The 20,749-nt window shown below is 38.5% G+C and overlaps 3 protein-coding genes across 5 annotated transcripts in view; 1 reads left to right on the top strand and 2 right to left on the bottom strand.

Moving 5' to 3' along the window:
* The window catches only part of LOC121815026, a 14,849-nt gene extending 2,731 nt beyond the window's left edge, over window positions 1-12,118 (bottom strand). The window contains exons 1-2 of the mRNA XM_042223753.1: window positions 11,923-12,118; window positions 10,343-10,483 (exon numbers count right to left, since the gene is read on the bottom strand). The gene's annotated coding sequence lies outside the window, so the exon portion shown is untranslated. The remainder of the gene's footprint in view (window positions 1-10,342; window positions 10,484-11,922) is intronic.
* Window positions 153-3,859, top strand: LOC121815025. 3 transcript variants are annotated; one of them, XM_042223750.1, is made up of 2 exons: window positions 153-312; window positions 1,751-3,859. In XM_042223750.1, exons 1-2 carry the CDS (start codon window positions 238-240, stop codon window positions 3,524-3,526), a joined length of 1,851 nt encoding a protein of 616 aa, XP_042079684.1. In that variant the 5' UTR covers window positions 153-237; the 3' UTR covers window positions 3,527-3,859. The 3 variants fall into 3 exon arrangements, with proteins under 3 accessions (XP_042079684.1, XP_042079685.1, XP_042079686.1); XM_042223751.1 differs by lacking the exon at window positions 153-312 and adding an exon at window positions 319-507; XM_042223752.1 differs by lacking the exon at window positions 153-312 and adding an exon at window positions 514-625.
* LOC121815027 lies at window positions 6,765-9,184 on the bottom strand (the record flags this gene model as incomplete). Its single annotated transcript, XM_042223754.1, is given in 2 exon segments — window positions 6,765-7,774; window positions 9,019-9,184. A coding segment is annotated over 1 exon segment (834 nt), but the record flags the coding sequence as incomplete, so codon positions are not given.
* Window positions 12,119-20,749: the final 8,631 nt, after the last annotated feature.

The following is a 20,749-nucleotide window of genomic DNA, read 5'->3' as shown; positions in this document are numbered from 1 at the left end:
AAAAGAATTCTGACTTTAATCTCAGAAAAAGAATTCTGACTTTAATCTCAGAATTCTGAGAATAAAGTCAGAATTCTGACTTTAATCTCAGAATTCTGAGAATAAAGTCAGAATTCTGACTTTAATTCTCAGAATTCTGACTTTAATCTCAGAATTTTGAGGTGGGCACCTGCAGGCTTCCAGCTTCGGTGACAGCGATGTGTCCAGTTTGGCAGGTGGAGAACTAATTCACTAAATATGGTGGATATAAGTGACTTTTTGCGTGGCCGAGGGGTCCCCGAAGATGCTATTTTATTAATGGAAGAGCAGAAGGTGAGTAACAAAAAAGAGAAATAGTTTGGTGTCTCCTATTTTTACAGGAAAACAGTTACGGTACAGTTACGGTTAGCTGTTAGCATGCTTGTTAGCTTATAATGTTATATAGGAATGAACGTGTTTCACGATGTTACAGTATACTAGGTGAATTGACGTTTTAACTGTTGTTGATCGCAGGATCATCCCAGATGGGTTCGTTGCATTTTATTTTATTGTTCTACTATTTCAGAGTTTTTCAAGGCAGTTAAGCGGAGCTGTGTTACAGATGCTAGCCGCCTGCCAATATCACTGATATATTTGATGTGTACAAGTAAGTTACACTTAGTACAGCGGAGGAGAGAAGCTGTAATGAATGTTTATGCGGATATTTCACTCAGAAAAATGGGTGGCGTTCATACACAGCCACCGACACAGCCCCGGTTGTTGTTCTGACGGTGGCCGACTGACGATCCCCTCACAACATGTTAGCTAACACAAACTAATGTAGTGCATGTAACTGTGTATACGTTAGTGGTACAGTGTCGGAAGAAATGAGCAAACTGTTTATAATGTCAGAATGACATCATCTTTCTCCTATATATAAAAGTGCTGGCTGAGGAGCGCTGCCGGGTTGAACTTTGACCTCGGAGTGACGTGACGTTTGTTCGCACAACCAATAGAAGTGCAGAAAGTCGCAAATCAGGCATATTGTTCGCATAAACACAAAAATAAATAAATAAATAACGAAATAATCCCGATATTGTGCCAAAGACTGATTTACAATGTTACTTTGTGTTCTATGTGTAATACCTTTGCTTAAATGACTAAATGGACTGTGTATTTATGACTCTGCGTTATAGTCTTACATACATAAGTAACATTCATATGTACAGATAAAAATGTACAGAGATATGTACACAAGCGTGTACACAAAAGTCTACTGCTGATCGAGCTGCTCAGTGGTCGTACAGTCTCATGCAGAGAGCGTGGAGGTGTTGTCCATGGTGGATGTTAGCTTAGACAACATCCTCTCCTCCCCAGTCTGCTCAGTGGACTTTAGCAGACCGCTAAAGCTGGCCCTCCCGACCAGTTTGTTAAGTTTCCCCCTGTCCCTCTCTGCCATTCCACCACTCCAGCAGACCACAACATAAAAGACAGCAGACGCCACCACAGTGTCGTAGAACATCCTTAGAAGACGTACTACCTACATCATAACCAATCAAGTCCGCTTTTTTTTAAATACAGAAGAGGATTTATTATTTACTGAAAGGCTATGCCTTAGTTTGCTTCTTTCATTATTGTGTTTCGCCCTGCATAAAATAGATAGCTTTTCTGATAACTACAGTCAATACTCTCCTACTGGCATTAGCAGTGACCTAAGAGGCTTAACTGTAATATTGCTTTGCAGTGTAAATGTTGCAGAAAATGACTGTCTTTTCTTTCTTCCTGTGTGCAGATTGACTGTGACGTCATAGCGCTGATGGATGACGCAACTTTGGCAAACTACATTCCCTCGTACGGAGACCGAATTGCCGTCTTCAATTTCTGCAAAAGCAAGCAACCACTGTCAAAAAGAAAACTAGGACTTCTGCAAAAACTTCGTGAGAAAATGAAAACCAGAAAAGAAAGTCCAAAGGAGAACACTTCACATACAGATGCAGGAATAAGACAGACAAAGAAGCAAAAAGCAACACGCAATGTTGAGATAGGATGGATACATTGTGATGGAAAAATAGCCAAACAGGTGAGAGCGAAGCAGGGAGGTGGCACTAGAAAAATTCAAATGGCCACTGATGCTGGATTAAAAGATATTCTTCAGGAAGGAAAGAAACTTTTTTTTCCTAATGGCATATCTCCTAAGGGATGTGAAACAGATTTTGAGTTTGAGGTTTGGGACTTTAAACAGAACCACCTTACTGATGATACCTGCCAGTCTATTGGCAATATGTATGAGGCAGCGAGACTGACAATGTTACGCTTCTACATTGCAACAAAACCAAAAGATCCTGAAGAAGATGCCAGCGAGACATCTGAAGTGGTGTTTGTCTCAGAAAGCAGTGGCAGTGATATTAATCCATTGCAAGTGGGGGAAGTCAGGGGTAATTTTGATGAAGTCATCGCTGGTTCAGAAATTTTAGATGATCCAGAAATTACTTTTGGTCCAATTTTTGATGCTGAAGAAGATACAGAAGACACATTAGTCTATGAGGGTTTTCTTGTACCCCTCAGTCCACCTAATTCAGAGAACATAATAACAATCACCATACGTCATACTGACACTTTACATGACATGATTACTGCTTTCTCTGATGAGGAGATTTTGACCAAAACACTGAATGTGAAGCGCATACTTCCAGACAACACAGAAGAACCAGGCACTGGATCAGGAATACTAAGAGATGTACTCACATGCTTCTGGCATGAATTTTATGAGCGATGCACCCTAGGTGCAACCGTTAAAGTGCCATTCATTCGCCATGATTTTCCTGCTGAAAAATGGAAGGCAGTTGGGCGAATACTCCTGAAAGGTTACCAAGAATGTCAGTATTTTCCAAATAAACTTGCAATCCCTTTTCTGGAACAAGTGCTTTTCAGTGGTGTTTACAGTGATCTTAAAGCACACTTTCTACAGTTTGTCAGCAGCCAAGAATGTGATGTTTTGATGGAAGCAGTAAAAGATTTCTCTGCAGTTGACTTGGATGATCTTGTGGAAATTCTTGACAGTTATGGCTGTAGAAAAAGAATCACTGCTGAGACTCTTCCTACAATCCTTGATGAAATAGCACACAAAGAGCTTGTCCAAAAACCAATGTTTGTTATTGACTGCTGGCGGGAGATCATCGACCCCCATATCTCCCTCAGTCCGGAGGGACTGACCAAGTTATTCTCTGAACTGCAACCAACTTCAAAAAAAGTGTGCCAGCTGCTGAAATTTGCTGTGGATTTGACTCCACAACAAAAAGAAGTGAAAAATCATCTCAAAAGATTCATCAGAGAGCTGGATAACATTAAACTTCAGAAATTTATGCGTTTCTGCACCGGATCTGACCTTATAGTAACAAACAGTATTTATGTGGAATTTCAAGATATGACAGAGTTTACAAGAAGACCAGTCGGACGCACGTGTGGGAATGTTCTGCAGCTAGCTAACAGCTATGAAAACTTCCCAGATTTTCGTTCTGAATTTAATGCAGTTCTTGAAAGTAATGTCTGGGTGATGGACATTGTTTAGACTCTCACAGCAATGCGCTACATTTGAACTGCTCATGCACACTAGAGCATAACTGTAAAGAGATGTTAGGAATATGTATTTTTATGTATTTTGAACTTATACAGTATACTTTTTTTAATTAGAGAGAAGTTTCTCATCTCTGTTAGAAGTCTAGTTTTGGCTAATATTTCATTTTCTTTTATCATTTTGAGTTTTACATAATACAGTCACAAAACAAAACGAACAGGTACACTGTTTACTACCATATCCAGAGCTGTCTTCACCAAATCCAAGCTTTCCAGCTGTAAGACAGAAACCTTCAGCAAAAGCATGAAGAAAGATTACTTAAGATCTATAAACTTAATTAAACTGCTCTTAAACGTTCTTTAATGCACCATGTGTGGTGTGAGAGCTCAGCACAGTCAAATACTTTTGTAAGTAATTAGTAGAAAGACTAATTCATTCAGATGGTATTTTCTTATTAGGTCAGGGCTAAAACTGAACATAGTTATAACGTAAAAGTAATGCTGTTATGCGACACTGTATTGTAAAAGGAATAAGTACAATTTTATACTTTAGCATTTGTCATGTCTGAAAACATTTTGCTTTACAGTATATGCAATTTTTAGTTAAGGTAGGTTAAGGTATCAAAGTTTGGCATTTGTTGTTGATTACAAAGGTTCCATATAAAGTTGGTGAAAATATTTTTTAAAATTCCAGTATTTTCTTAATGTCATATTGTTTCTAAGCATACCTGTTATTCATCCATCAAATTGATTCAAGCTGCTTAAAGGATTCAGTCTGTTTTGAAGAGGTTATTGATTACTGAGATCATAAATAAACACTGTACACTTCAGTGCAGTGGTCAAGTACTGTGATTATTCAGGCATCCTTTTGTAATGCCAAATTGTCATGTTCTCAGATATAGTATTAATCTTAACACCTGAAAAAATGTCTTGTTACTGCCAGAAATTATGCATTTTTATTTGTATGCATGTATGTTCTCAGTCATTCACACTTGTTTTTATTTCTATACCATAGATGACACTGAAGGAATATGTGATACCACAATAGCCAATGTTCATGGTCTTTACAGTAAGTCACTGATGTATACTGATGCATAACAAGACTGTATGAGATCTATAAGTTTGTTTTAAAAGTTGAGTCATTCTTGTTACAGGGCAGCTTATACGGTTATGAGTTTTAGCCATGTTATTGGCATTGGCAAGAACAGGTTTCTTGTAAACTTTTTCCAATAAAATGTTACTGTACACAGTACATTTGTATTGTTGTTTTGAATATGTTCATCAAGCTCCTATCTATTTGAACATGCCAGAATTCAAGAGACTGCCACACATGAGCTCAGTAACATGGAAGAATACCATTTATTTTTAATTTCAAACATTTCATAAAGATACACAAATATAAATGTAAAACATGTTGCACTTAATGGGACAATAACTTGGTTCCACTTGCAGGAACTGTTTTGTTGCATTGTTGTGGGATACTACAAATAAAAGTCAAAATATTTTTGGTATGTTTCTTATAATTTTAGGATTCATATCATGAAGGAGCCTTGTATACAACAGCTAACACTGAATCAGTATAGCAATGATTCATGGTCATTTTACATGAAAACCAGCTAAAATATCTTACAACTAACAGAAGTGAAATACATTAATAATTAAGTGATGGATCTTCATATGGGTAAATGATTATAATAGCTTTGCTTTAATATAATTGCACTAAAAGCTCCCCAAAAGGCATAACGACTTTAAATATTAACAATGATACGTTTATAGAAACATGCTGTTGTCAAGACCTAGAATTGTTAATGCTACTATGGTTTGCTGAAACATACCACAGATAACCCGGGCACTTAGCATATCATATGCTGGTGCCTGGGTTTCCAGCCATGAATATTAAGAGTAAAGGTTGATACAGAAAACAATGAGCAGGGAGCTGGTCAGTTTATATTTTATATACTATGCACATGTCTGGCAACAAAACACAGAAATTTATATTGCAATTTACTGGTAGGCAGGTTTACACCACTTATGATTCAATCAAAAATATAACATTTGTAAATGCAGTTTAATGTATGGCCTTTTAAAAGGATTGACATGTGTTTCATAACTGATTGATAATATCACAATATTCAGCTTTTTAATAATATTAACGGTAGTGTGAATGTAGAAAAACATTTTTCATTTAATGCAGTGCAGAAATACCTGCATAAAAGGTACCTGTAAGACATGGCACCTACTATCAAATCACGTTATCAAGATAAAGAGAAATATTTTGTATTTATTTGTACATTTACACACTGAAGTTCCTTAAATACTTTGCAGTATTTCTTCTCTTAACCTAATGTACAGATCCGCAGCACCAAGTGGATCTCCTGGGGCATCCCATTCATTTTCTACCATAAGCAGACAACACAGTTCAAAGACTGTTTCATCACAGGGGTGTTGACCTTTTGGGCTACACTCTTCCATACACAAAGTGATATCCTCCATAGAAATAGGCTTCAGTCTATCCACTGTGTGCACTATAGTTCTATGCTCGACTGCACTACCATAGCCTGTGTTCAGTGATACAACACATAAGTCCTGGTATATGAAACAGACCATGTACCAGTAGATTTAGCCAAAGTTGAGGCTTATTAACTCATTAATCAACAGACATAGAAACTGACCTCTAATTAATGTAAAACCAAGCAGCAACAACAAAAGAGCACTTTCACTAAACAGCACATGGACACAGAATGGTGCTGCATGATTCTGCTGTTGAATAGATAGCCCAACACTTTATACTCAGTGTGCAATGATTCTACAATATATTTTCAATAGAGAATTAACCAAATGATAGGATTGCTTTCTGAAACCGTGCCCAAAGGACCACTAGGTAACAGACTCCATAGTAATTTAAACCATGTGGCAATAAAAAAAAAAAAATGCTCCATGCACCTGTGCTGAGAAAGGTGCAGTTACTTCCACTGATAACATGAATACAATTCCATCAAAGTATTAAAATGGAATCCCAAAAAGTTGATTCTGTTCATCTGGATGTAGCGTTTTCAGTGTGAGAAATGTTCTGTCAAAAAACATTCCTTACCTGGCTGATTGAGCATGCATCAAGACATATTAAAATGGAAATAAAATTCATATTTAATTTAAAGAAAAAAAATGTTCTAACCATATTTATATTTTCTATTTATGCAGCTAAGACATTACATAGCATGAGCACATGCTTTTACCTGAATAAGATTGAGAAAGCAGAATTGGATAAGACTTTTGTCCAAAAAATCCCCTGTGAAGTGGCCATCATCCTGAAAAGTTTGAAATAAGTTCATCCAAAATTGTGCACTCTGTTTGCGTAGGGTAGCCCACCATCCTTCTATACGTTGGTTGGCCGTACTTCTTCCGTAAAGGAAACTTTTCTCACCTGCAAAACTGTCTGTGTGGTTTCTCCGTAAAAACATCTGCATTTGTTCGACACAACCATTTTCGGTACCTCGGTCAGCACGTAACCTTTCTGGACATCCGCTGATGCATGAAACTGTTTTCAGAAAATAACTTGCAATCAATTTAGGGTCACTGTTTGTAGTATAAGCCTCCATCCATAAAACATAGCGGCTAAAACCATCTATGCAGCCACTGATAGCAATACCATATGGTTTCAACTTGTCATAGCCATCCATGTGCCAGAGAGCATTTGGCCCTCTGCAGCTGTACTGTCGTCTTCTCAACCGTCGAGCTCGTCTCAGTTCCACACCTTGAGGGTCAAGCAATTTGATTATGCATCTTACAGTATCTTGTGACACCACAAATCCATGTTGAATTGCACGTAGATGTAGCCAACGATAACCTTGCATCTGTCCATTTGTCATGATCTCTTGTTGGACAAAGGCTAGCACTTCCTCCAAGTTTGATTGATTCTTCCTTCTAAAAAGCCCAAGTCTTTTACAAATTCTCTTTAGAGTTCGAACACTTATAATTGTCTGATGACTATGTGCTAAAATTGAAAGTATTTCTTTGTTACTGAAAGAAAGTCTGAAATACAGTCTTATTAAGTCATCCAAATCTGACATGTCAGCCACTGTTTCTCTCACTTTGAGAGGTGAACTTTTTGCAGAAGTCCTAGTTTTCTTTTTGACAGTGGTTGCTTGCTTTTGCAGAAATTGAAGACGGCAATTCGGTCTCCGTACGAGGGAATGTAGTTTGCCAAAGTTGCGTCATCCATCAGCGCTATGACGTCACAGTCAATCTGCACACAGGAAGAAAGAAAAGACAGTCATTTTCTGCAACATTTACACTGCAAAGCAATATTACAGTTAAGCCTCTTAGGTCACTGCTAATGCCAGTAGGAGAGTATTGACTGTAGTTATCAGAAAAGCTATCTATTTTATGCAGGGCGAAACACAATAATGAAAGAAGCAAACTAAGGCATAGCCTTTCAGTAAATAATAAATCCTCTTCTGTATTTAAAAAAAAGCGGACTTGATTGGTTATGATGTAGGTAGTACGTCTTCTAAGGATGTTCTACGACACTGTGGTGGCGTCTGCTGTCTTTTATGTTGTGGTCTGCTGGAGTGGTGGAATGGCAGAGAGGGACAGGGGGAAACTTAACAAACTGGTCGGGAGGGCCAGCTTTAGCGGTCTGCTAAAGTCCACTGAGCAGACTGGGGAGGAGAGGATGTTGTCTAAGCTAACATCCACCATGGACAACACCTCCACGCTCTCTGCATGAGACTGTACGACCACTGAGCAGCTCGATCAGCAGTAGACTTTTGTGTACACGCTTGTGTACATATCTCTGTACATTTTTATCTGTACATATGAATGTTACTTATGTATGTAAGACTATAACGCAGAGTCATAAATACACAGTCCATTTAGTCATTTAAGCAAAGGTATTACACATAGAACACAAAGTAACATTGTAAATCAGTCTTTGGCACAATATCGGGATTATTTCGTTATTTATTTATTTATTTTTGTGTTTATGCGAACAATATGCCTGATTTGCGACTTTCTGCACTTCTATTGGTTGTGCGAACAAACGTCACGTCACTCCGAGGTCAAAGTTCAACCCGGCAGCGCCTCCTCAGCCAGCACTTTTATATATAGGAGAAAGATGATGTCATTCTGACATTATAAACAGTTTGCTCATTTCTTCCGACACTGTACCACTAACGTATACACAGTTACATGCACTACATTAGTTTGTGTTAGCTAACATGTTGTGAGGGGATCGTCAGTCGGCCACCGTCAGAACAACAACCGGGGCTGTGTCGGTGGCTGTGTATGAACGCCACCCATTTTTCTGAGTGAAATATCCGCATAAACATTCATTACAGCTTCTCTCCTCCGCTGTACTAAGTGTAACTTACTTGTACACATCAAATATATCAGTGATATTGGCAGGCGGCTAGCATCTGTAACACAGCTCCGCTTAACTGCCTTGAAAAACTCTGAAATAGTAGAACAATAAAATAAAATGCAACGAACCCATCTGGGATGATCCTGCGATCAACAACAGTTAAAACGTCAATTCACCTAGTATACTGTAACATCGTGAAACACGTTCATTCCTATATAACATTATAAGCTAACAAGCATGCTAACAGCTAACCGTAACTGTACCGTAACTGTTTTCCTGTAAAAATAGGAGACACCAAACTATTCTCTTTTTGTTACTCACCTTCTGCTCTTCCATTAATAAAATAGCATCTTCGGGGACCCCTCGGCCACGCAAAAAGTCACTTATATCCACCATATTTAGTGAATTAGTTCTCCACCTGCCAAACTGGACACATCGCTGTCACGAAGCTGGAAGCCTGCAGGTGCCCACCTCAAAATTCTGAGAATAAAGTCAGAATTCTAGAGCAGAATCTGAATAAAGTCAGAATTCTGAGAAAAAAGTCAGAATTCTGACGTTAATAGTCAGAATTCTGAGAAAAAAGTCAGAAATTCTGAGATTAAAGTCAGAATTCTTTTTTTTCCCTCCAGTGGCCCTAATCCTCTTCCGTAGACATGTAAGAAGAAAGGAGAAGAAAGTTGAGAATTAAAAAAAAAAAACATTCCAAGTTCTAAGATTTGCTGCATCTAAATGAGCAGAATAGTCGACCAACTGCAAAATCTGTAATAAAAGGCAGTCAAAAAGCAAAAAAAAATGTCAAAAAAAGCAAATAGACACACGCTATTGCTGTGTGTGTGATCGGAGCTGTCCGCACCCTTCCCAAGACTACAGTAGACCTGAGGCCACGTGTCCCAATGACAATTGTGTGCCCACTCCAGCAGAAGGAAGAGGGAGGCCAAAGGACAAGAGCCATAGAAGACCACTAGAGGCTGACCATTGCAGAAATGGCCAGCCTTTAGCACAAGCCAAAGAGAAAACCCCACGCCCCCAAGTATGTGAGAATGCTCCCTTCCTGCAGGCACCTGTGAAAGAAGCAGTTCAGCAACCACGCTAAATACTTTTAAAAACCTCAAGACTGTTGTTTCACTTTTTTATTTGGTAATTTGCTACTCATACAGCAGAATAACGTGAGAAATGTTACGGCAAGGTGCATTTATAGTTACATATTAAATATGTAACTACCTAATAATTCTTTTGACATTTGTAAAGCACGTAAAAAATTGTTTCACATTTAACTTGTGTGCCTTTGTTTCAAAGAAAAACACTCGATACCAAAGGTACCGTGATGTATCGTGTTCACATTTGAGATCATTAACTTTCAACCCAACGTTGACTTCAGAGCAGCTGTCAAATTTCCACTAACAAAATCAAGAGTGTGCAACGCTGATTCAGATTTTTTGTGAATATTCTCTCTTTTTGCAGAAGTCCTAGTTTTCTTTTTGACAGTGGTTGCTTGCTTTTGCAGAAATTGAAGAGGGCAATTCGGTCTCCGTACGAGGGAATATAGTTTGCCAAAGTTGCGTCATCCATCAGCACTATGACGTCACAGTCAATCTGCACACAGGAAGAAAGAAAAGACAGTCATTTTCTGCAACATTTACACTGCAAAACAATATTACAGTTAAGCCTCTTAGGTCAGCGCTAATGCCAGTAGGAGAGTACTGACTGTAGTTATCAGAAAAGCTATCTATTTTATGCAGGGCGAAACACAATAATGAAAGAAGCAAACTAAGGCATAGCCTTTCAGTAAATAATAAATCCTCTTCTGTATTTAAAAAAAAGCAGGACTTGATTGGTTATGATGTAGGTAGTACGTCTTCTAAGGATGTTGTACGACACTGTGGTGGCGTCTGCTGTCTTTTATGTTGTGGTCTGCTGGAGTGGTGGAATGGCAGAGAGGGACAGGGGGAAACTTAACAAAGTGGTCGGGAGGGCCAGCTTTAGCGGTCTGCTAAAGTCCACTGAGCAGACTGGGGAGGAGAGGATGTTGTCTAAGCTAACATCCACCATGGACAACACCTCCACGCTCTCTGCATGAGACTGTACGACCACTGAGCAGCTCGATCAGCAGTAGACTTTTGTGTACACGCTTGTGTACATAGCTCTGTACATTTTTATCTGTACATATGAATGTTACTTATGTATGTAAGACTATAACGCACAGTCATAAATACACAGTCCATTTAGTCATTTAAACAAAGGTATTACACATAGAACACAAAGTAACATTGTAAATCACTCTTTGGCACAATATCGGGATTATTTCGTTATTGATTTATTTATTTTTGTGTTTATGCGAACAATATGCCTGATTTGCGACTTTCTGCACTTCTATTGGTTGTGCGAACAAACGTCACGTCACTCCGAGGTCAAAGTTCAACCCGGCAGCGCTCCTCAGCCAGCACTTTTATATATAGGAGAAAGATGATGTCATTCTGACATTATAAACAGTTTGCTCATTTCTTCCGACACTGTACCACTAACGTATACACAGTTACATGCACTACATTAGTTTGTGTTAGCTAACATGTTGTGAGGGGATCGTCAGTCGGCCACCGTCAGAACAACAACCGGGGCTGTGTCGGTGGCTGTGTATGAACGCCACCCATTTTTCTGAGTGAAATATCCGCATAAACATTCATTACAGCTTCTCTCCTCCGCTGTACTAAGTGTAACTTACTTGTACACATCAAATATATCAGTGATATTGGCAGGCGGCTAGCATCTGTAACACAGCTCCGCTTAACTGCCTTGAAAAACTCTGAAATAGTAGAACAATAAAATAAAATGCAACGAACCCATCTGGGATGATCCTGCGATCAACAACAGTTAAAACGTCAATTCACCTAGTATACTGTAACATCGTGAAACACGTTCATTCCTATATAACATTATAAGCTAACAAGCATGCTAACAGCTAACCGTAACTGTACCGTAACTGTTTTCCTGTAAAAATAGGAGACACCAAACTATTTCTCTTTTTTGTTACTCACCTTCTGCTCTTCCATTAATAAAATAGCATCTTCGGGGACCCCTCGGCCACGCAAAAAGTCACTTATATCCACCATATTTAGTGAATTAGTTCTCCACCTGCCAAACTGGACACATCGCTGTCACTGAAGCTGGAAGCCTGCAGGTGCCCACCTCAAAATTCTGAGAATAAAGTCAGAATTCTGAGATAAAGTCAGAATTCTGAGAAAAAAGTCAGAATTCTGACTTTAATCTCAGAATTCTGAGAATAAAGTCAGAATTCTGAGATTAAAGTCAGAATTCTTTTTTTTCCCCCCAGTGGCCCTAATCCTCTTCCGTAGACATGTAAGAAGAAAGGAGAAGAAAGTGAGAATTAAAAAAAAAAAACATTCCAAGTTCTAAGATTTGCTGCATCTAAATGAGCAGAATAGTCGACCAACTGCAAAATCTGTAATAAAAGGCAGTCAAAAAGCAAAAAAAAATGTCAAAAAAAGCAAATAGACACACGCTATTGCTGTGTGTGTGATCGGAGCTGTCCGCACCCTTCCCAAGACTACAGTAGACCTGAGGCCACGTGTCCCAATGACAATTGTGTGCCCACTCCAGCAGAAGGAAGAGGGAGGCCAAAGGACAAGAGCCATAGAAGACCACTAGAGGCTGACCATTGCAGAAATGGCCAGCCTTTAGCACAAGCCAAAGAGAAAACCCCACGCCCCCAAGTATGTGAGAATGCTCCCTTCCTGCAGGCACCTGTGAAAGAAGCAGTTCAGCAACCACGCTAAATACTTTTAAAAACCTCAAGACTGTTGTTTCACTTTTTTATTTGGTAATTTGCTACTCATACAGCAGAATAACGTGAGAAATGTTACGGCAAGGTGCATTTATAGTTACATATTAAATATGTAACTACCTAATAATTCTTTTGACATTTGTAAAGCATGAAAAAATTGTCTCACATTTAACTTGTGTGCCTTTGTTTCAAAGAAAAACACTCGATAACAAAGGTACCGTGATGTATTGTGTTCGCATTTGAGATCATTAACTTTCAACCCAACTTTGACTTCAGGGCAGCTGTCAAATTTCCTCTTCCACTTTCCTAACAAAGTCAAGAGTGTGCAACGTTGATTCAGATTTTTTGTGAATATACATTATATTGAGTTTCTTTTATACTTGCAGCTCCTTTGGTGCCCCATTTTTACAAACACTGTACAGCAAGCACGCTAAATCACACATCCGCCTCGAAACTCACATCCTGGGTGATGCAGCAATGAGCTTTATTCTGAACGACAGTGTTTGTGTGTTCATACTTTTCTCCTTTTTCTGAGTGGAAAAACATAATTTCCTAAAACAATTTTATATATAAACGTCATTTATTACAAAAAAGCTACTCTTCAAAAGCCCCCTCAGTCCCAGTGTGCTTTCTTAACAGCTAAAATAATTCTGCCTGCTTAGCTAAACTAATGCATGACTGTTAAAAAATACTCGTACGCCTGCAAAGCAATAATCCAAACATTATTTAGTAGGAGTTAATTTGACAGTCAGGAGTCTTCAATCTCCACACAACGTGCACAGACATCTGTACTCGGCAACTCGCTGAATCCTAATGAGTACGCTTCTACCAGTAACCACAAAAACAATGGCTGCCTTGCTGTTCACTTGTACCTGTAGCAGCAGCTCTGCTTCGCTCCTGCGATCACTTACAGACACATGAATATTCCTCATTACAGATTAGTGTCTCTAATCAGCATTCCATCTGAGACCTGCACTGCGACTGAGATTCATCCGCACGCCTACCTTCAGAGAGAAGAGAGACTACTCAGATATCGCAAATCAATGTGAAGATACTTTGGGATGAAAAGAAATCATGTCTCTCTGTAATTAGTCTGTATTCACACGCAACAAGACTCACAATTGTTTTGTGCATGTACTTGGCATGTTTGTGGTTTTGATGATCAGGCTGCTAGAGTAGCGGTGTTTGGGGAACTATCCTAATAAATACTGCTGAAAAGGAATCTATAGCACAGTTGTAAAACTTTAATATGTCCTCAAAAATTCACATATGCTATTATTAGCTTTGGCTACAGTAGAGTCTTTAACATGATGATGAAGTGATGAAAGTGGAGCAACACATCACACATGACCTCGTAGCTTCAAGCATGCCATCGTTAGTGTTGGATGAAAAAATCATGAAGTGCCCGAGTGAGCTTTTCACAAAAGAAAAACAAGGGTTTATTTGCACATTATGCACAATACATTTGCTTATAGTTTAGTGCTTCAGCCACTGTGTTCAGCTTAGAAGTCTAGAATACATTTATTTTCTTAACTCCAATTGCTTATTTATACTATGCTTTCATTTCAGAGTGTAATTAGACATTAAACTGCATAATTTTCAATTAAAAAAACATGTAAAAAATCAGGGTGTTCTTAAATTTTTGACCGGTAGTTTATTCAGCAGTTTTCAACTGTGTAAAAGTTGTGTCACACAACGATGGGAATCAAGTAGTTCAACTAGTAGTTCCTGGTAATTCCTCCTTGTTCAGTTCATAGGAATTATTCTGCTTGCTCATTTATCCTGGTTATTGGTTCCACCTGCACTTGAGCTACAATCAGTTGATTTCACTTCATATGCCAGAGGAGGAAAATACAGCCTGCAGCATGGATATGTACATTACTTATTACTTATTTTTATTGCACTAAAGGACAAGAACGCGATGGTCAAGTAGAACCTGCATCCAAGACAAAAAAAACTGCATCATGCTGCTGACACAGTGTCGGCTCTTTGCAAGGATCTGCACAGGCAGCATGCTAATGCTAAGCTAGCCAAGAACCCGGAGTTACGTTAAAGCTGAGTGAATGCGGCCCAGCAGGCAGACCCTTAACGTCAACAGGTGACACAGGGATGAGCAGTCAGGCTGCAGCCTGTTCATGTTTCTAAAGTAGAATCAGCATAGTGACTGCTTTAAAGTCTCCTTGTGCTGGTTTTCATCTTTGCTTTGTGTTCATACCTAAATATTAGGAGAAAGATCATATGTGTGCCTCATTAGAACAGAGATTAGTGTTGATGTGTGGGACTGTAGCCTATAGGTTTATATTGTTAATTATGACACAATGTGCTTCAAATCATTTTTAATGTACCATACTGCATTACTTTAAAGACTTCTGTGTAATTTGTGTAACACATTACTTTCACAAAGAGTAGAAATACCTCAAACATATAAACATAAAAATGTGACCACATAGCATACAGTTAATTTGCATGAATCTAATCCTGATAACTAATATCGATAATGGATTCTGAATCACCCAACTCTGATGAATTCCCATCCCTAGTGACAAAGGGAAAGCAGATCTGTTGATTGTTCTGCTGTTGACAGCATTTTGCTGGCATTAATGGAACATTTCTGTCTTTCCCTGGATGACCATACCTCAATCCATAGGGTTGGCCAATATCAATATGATATGTGGTATGACTTTTTGCAGCAGAACACCTATGGGATCATTTGGATTGGCTTTATTTCACTATAATTAAAACAGTCTTCTGGAAGATCAGTGTGTCTTCCCTGCAGTAGAGAATTAAGACCAGAAGAATTAAACCCAGGGTACACTGAAGGCGCTCTGGGGCACGTGGTGGAAATAACCTTAAGTTGCTTTATGTTGGGTTTAAATTTAACACTAGTTTGTGTGAATCTAAAATACCTTATTAACTTGCTTCAGTTTGCCACCTAACTTACTGGGATTCACTTTTTCACAAACATGTGACATGTTTCAAGTAATGTTTGGTACTGTATAAGACAATTCTTGCGCTGCTTTTTATCTTTTTTGATATGAAAGGTGTTCTGTATACATCTTTTAATGCAAATTGCTGAATCTTCCAGTAGATATTGATTTTGGGAATAGGTCCTTAATAAAAAGTTGTCCCTGACTATAGAATGAATTCATATCTGAAGAGACTAGATCCATTTTTATATTCTAGAAACGGAGAAACCCCCATGTCACTTGTTTCCGTTGTTCCTGGATTACATTGCTAAAAAAGCTGTTTTCTCACTATACAAAAATGTTCTGTAAAGACACAGAATATAACTAAAGTCTCTTAGCCCAAGCAAAAAAATTGTGCATATTTGATGCAGAAAGACAGATTTGGTCCAAAGAGACGACTCTGCTCAGCCCTTCAAAGAAAACAACATCAAGGGATTTTCAATAGATTGTTATTGGAGCGCTATGCATGTTTGTCTCTGTAGTGAGCACGCATGAGTGGACTTCACTGGTTCACTGCTTCTAATGTCCTGAGTACCTGGGCTCCGTGCAAGGAGATGCTCCTCAGACCTTTTCGCCTAGTAGACAGAAAGAAATGACAATTGAAAAGCAGAAAACAGACAGATGCAGAAACAACATAAACAGATGCAGACAGACTGTACTCTGGATGTACCTGTATCGCTCAAACATGCCTACATACACATAAAATCAAAAACACACTCATGTTAACATGTGCAGGCGCATAATAGGAGGTTTGCACACATACACACAGAGGTGCAGACACAGAAAAGCAAACACAAATTATGTTCGCATGCACGTTCACAGTCAAAAACGGGACAGATGGATGTGCGCGTACATATCAACCCTCACCCAGCAAGGAACTGACAGTGATGCACAGCAGGCAGGAAGATTAACACCAAGAAAGTCCGCTCAAAATGCTGATAATATCATTTGTAATAAATGATATTGAACCACGCAGGAAATTAAATTAAATTGAAATCTAAACTAGAGACCATCTTGCACTGGGATCTGCTGTGGTACCAGTTGACTCTCTCCGGTTACAACAATATTTTAAATCACCCTTCAATGCATGTCAAGCCACACACCGCATCTTGCGTAGATGACGTTGGGGGTTTTTTTGTCATATGAATGGCAGAGAAACAGACATGCAGATTGACTGTCTGTTTCACTCTGGTTCTGGAAACAGTAACAGATATGCTGGTGCAACTGTGAAAACACTGTGAAAGGCAAATATGACATTTTCTTCTTTTCCAATATTGGTATACTTAAAAAAAAATTATAGCTGCATCTTGTTTTGCTTGATGTTATTCTTAGTGAGAAACAAATAGTATTGCACAGATTTGATGAATTTATTTGAATTTAATTACAGTTCATCGATAAGCTAAATGCTAACTCAATTGCTATTTTTTTCATAGAGGTGGGACAAAATAGTGCGTGTTGTTTCTGTTTTACTAACCAAACCCTACAAGTATCAAGTAACTATACTCATTATTTGGTAGTTAGCTAAATGCTAAAATATTAAATGCTAAATGAAGTTCTTCCTTCAGAGCTACAGGTAAACTTAAAGTGACTGCTATGTGTTGAAAGTGGCTGTTTCACAAATGGCAACTGAAATTTAACTGTTCATAAAGAGGGAAAGGTTTATGTGAAGTGCCACATGAAACTTGTATAATTTGTTGAAATGACTTTAAATGTCTTTACAAATTACATGTTTTTGTTGTCAGCCAATGCTACAAATTTATTGACCTACTAAGAGAGTTTGATGGTGACGTCCTGATATTCCAATTTTAAATAGTTTTTATAATAAAAGTTTTTCCATTTGACGTGCATATTTTTGTATAGAAGTGTCTAAACAGAGTGATATCCAATTTTTTTAATAATTAAAAAAATAATATCAAGTTTTAAAAACTTGAAATTAAAAAACTTGAAACCTTAACTTTTTTTTTTCAAAGACAAGTTTTTTAAATTTTACATTTTTTTAAAAGTGTTTATTTTCAACAACACACAGACTTAAGGCTGGAATTTGTTTTCAACGATTATATATATATATATATATATATATATATATATATATATAACTGAAGTGCCTTAAAAACAATAGTGTTAATAAAAGACAAAAACAAGGACAATCAAGGAAAAAGGCAAATGTGGGGTACCTGAGAGACAGTAATGTATAAATAAAACGTGTGTGTAAAAATATGGTGTAGGAGGTGATTTCTAGACAGAAAAACAACTCCCCTGAGTTTTCAGAAGATGTTTTGATTGATAAATTGCATGTAAATACGTGCAGTGTTCATTATCCACTGGGTTAATTATGAAACAAAACAGACAATTAGAGCAATGCGATTATTTAAAAAAGTCTGTCTGGAAAAAGAGCTTGGTAGAGGTGAATTATAGAGTCAGCAAACAGCTTGATTTTGTAAGCTATAATTAGTATTGCATGCAAATCTGCGCAAGGCTGATTATGCAGGCAGCTTATGGTGACCAGTGATCACATTAACTTCACACTTCTCGGTCAGCGTAACGTCTGTGTTGAAGGTGAAAGGTAACATCTCCATGGTGAAGGGAGGTTGAGGGAGAAGGTTATTAGATTAGTGTGAGAGAAGTGTTTCACCAATGGTCCCTACAGTGCCAAGTGATTGAGCTCTGAGGACAGATTGTGTGCAATTACAGTCCATTTGTTCCAGTCTAGCCTCCCCTCCCGTTAGAGAGGACCTGGTAATAGAACAAGCTCGCTGGCTTTCGTCGGGCTCCTATTGTCTTTGACTTGGCTCCTTTTCCCTTCTGTCTTATTTCCCTTTGTTTTTCTATCTGTCTCTATCTCGCGACTCCCATCTCACTTTTCTCTCGCCATCAGAAACACTTTGCCCTCACCAGTTCAATAAATACACTAGATCTCCCCTTTTCTCTTTAATTCCTCTCCTTCTCCCTCTTTATCTCTTTATCGCTCCTTCTCTTCTCTTTCCTTTCTGTCTCTCGTTCCTTTTTTCTGTCTGGCTGAAGCAATTATATGCTTTCCAGCTTCCAACTAAGGGCCTTTTCCTTTTTGAAATCAAGAATGTCCCCCTCCCCCGTCATCCCACTTGGCCTCCTCCAAAGGACCGGGCAGAGTCCGTCTGCTTGCAGGATATATCAAGTGGAACTTAATTAGATGAAGCTCATGGAACCTTGCATGCAGTGCACAGAGACACAGAAAACATATAAGTAACACACCAAACTACAAAAATATACAGAGTCAACAATTCCACATGCCCTTATCATCATTTCCTCTTCTTTTTTTATATTTCTATATTCCCATAAGCTTTGTAGCTCCTTGCTAAAGCTCTTTCCTTTCAACACAACCCCTTTCCTGCCTTTTTGTCTTTCTTTGTTGCTTCTAAAGCAGTCCCACTTTCTGCCTTCCTCTGTACCTCCTGTCCCTCCCTCAAAGTCCCTAAGGAGTCAGCCTCTTGGGTGTATCTCTGCAAGGTTCAGAGACAAGCACAATTAGATTGCAGTGCAGCTGGAGAAAAAGGTAGAGTGACCTTGCAAACAGTCCAAATGAAAGGGAAGACCATTGTTTTATATCTCAGTCAAGCAACATTCATTGTTCAGATGTGGTGTTATATTTATGTGAACACAATGTTGTATATGTCTTTGTTTTAACACCTGCACTTCATTCATGACCAACAGTGCATAATGCAGTAAAGGGGCAAGTTTTAATCCAACTCCAAACTTTTCCAGAACTTATTGAAGCTGCTTTTAGTGACTAAACCTAACTGGAAAGTAAGGAAAGTAAAAGGGGATGAAAGTGGAGTGAAGCACTAAGTAAAAACAAAGTCAACAAAGGGGACAAAAATCAAGCACTCCTGACTGGCAAACTTGTGAGATCCTCTTCCCAAAAATGTGCACTTTGTTGTTCCTTAAAAGAATTCTTAAAAAGCTATTTACTAACTAGGCACAGTGTCTATTTTGCAAGAGAAAGACTTGAAAACATTTATTTTTGTGTCTTGCCAGTAATTTATTTTCAGATCACAAAACTTCGGGAAGTTATTTGAATTACCCAGACAATATAGAAGGGTCGAAAGGAAGATTGCATGGAGCAGTGGTAGTAAAGGTGAGTTTGAATAACAGGTGTCAACTATCCAAAGAAAGGGACAGTGCACAAGAAAGGTGGACAGAGTGGAGACAAAGGGAAGGTTTACAAGGTGGCGGTGAGACCTGCATGTACAGTATAGTTTGGGAACATTGGTTTTCACTGGGTGTGACCAAGAGTGCAGTTTTCATAACCAAGGTAAGGCTGAGTTTGCACATGTGCAGCAGAAAGGTAGCTGATATTCTGGGCAAAAGACCACCACAGCAACCCTTAAGGTATCAACCAAAATAAGCAGAAGGGAAACAAGTAAATCTGCCCTTTTAGTGTGTATCCAGTGTTTTCCAACAAAATGGCACAGAGAGGGACAAGGTAAAATGAAAAGTACAAATGAATGTCTTGTATCCCGTCTTCCTTCTTTCACCCCAACCAGTTGCAGCAGATGGCCCCGCCCCTCCCTGAGCCTGGTTCTGCCGGAGGTTTCTTCCTGTTAAAAGGGAGTTTTTCCTTCCCACTGTCGCCAAAGTGCTTGCTCATAGGGGTTTTTTCTCTGTATGTATTAATGTACAGTGTACCTTACAACATAAAGCGCCTTGAGGCGACTGTTGTTGTGTTTTGGAGCTGTATAAATAACACTGAATTGAATTGAATAGTTTAATCAAAGTTATTCAAGATGTTTTAAAAGGTGTTCCACTTTTATCCATGAAAAAAACTTAAAGTCGTTATCTTACAGATAATGAACTGCACTTGAATAACCTTTAAAAAGAAAAAAAAAGATAATTAGTTATAGAGAACAACAGCCCACCACCTCAACCTTTCAGGGAATCTTTTTTTTTCAATAACAGATTTAAGTTGGATGGACATATATTTTACAAACAGGTGTATTTTTCCATTGTTTTCTCTGCTTTTTAAACCAGTTTTTATTACCATCTTCCTTCCTCGTCTTTACTACCAGCCCTCCTGTTGTGCCCTGGCTCTTCTCTCGCTGTAGCTTTTGACCTGCT

This window comes from Haplochromis burtoni, unplaced genomic scaffold, assembly GCF_018398535.1.
Source record: "Haplochromis burtoni strain Fernald_Lab_line unplaced genomic scaffold, NCSU_Asbu1 Contig_119, whole genome shotgun sequence".
Classification (NCBI taxonomy): Eukaryota; Metazoa; Chordata; class Actinopteri; order Cichliformes; family Cichlidae; genus Haplochromis; species Haplochromis burtoni.
The sequence above is the reverse complement of the archived record's forward strand: the minus strand, read 5'-3'. Positions and strand labels throughout refer to the sequence as shown.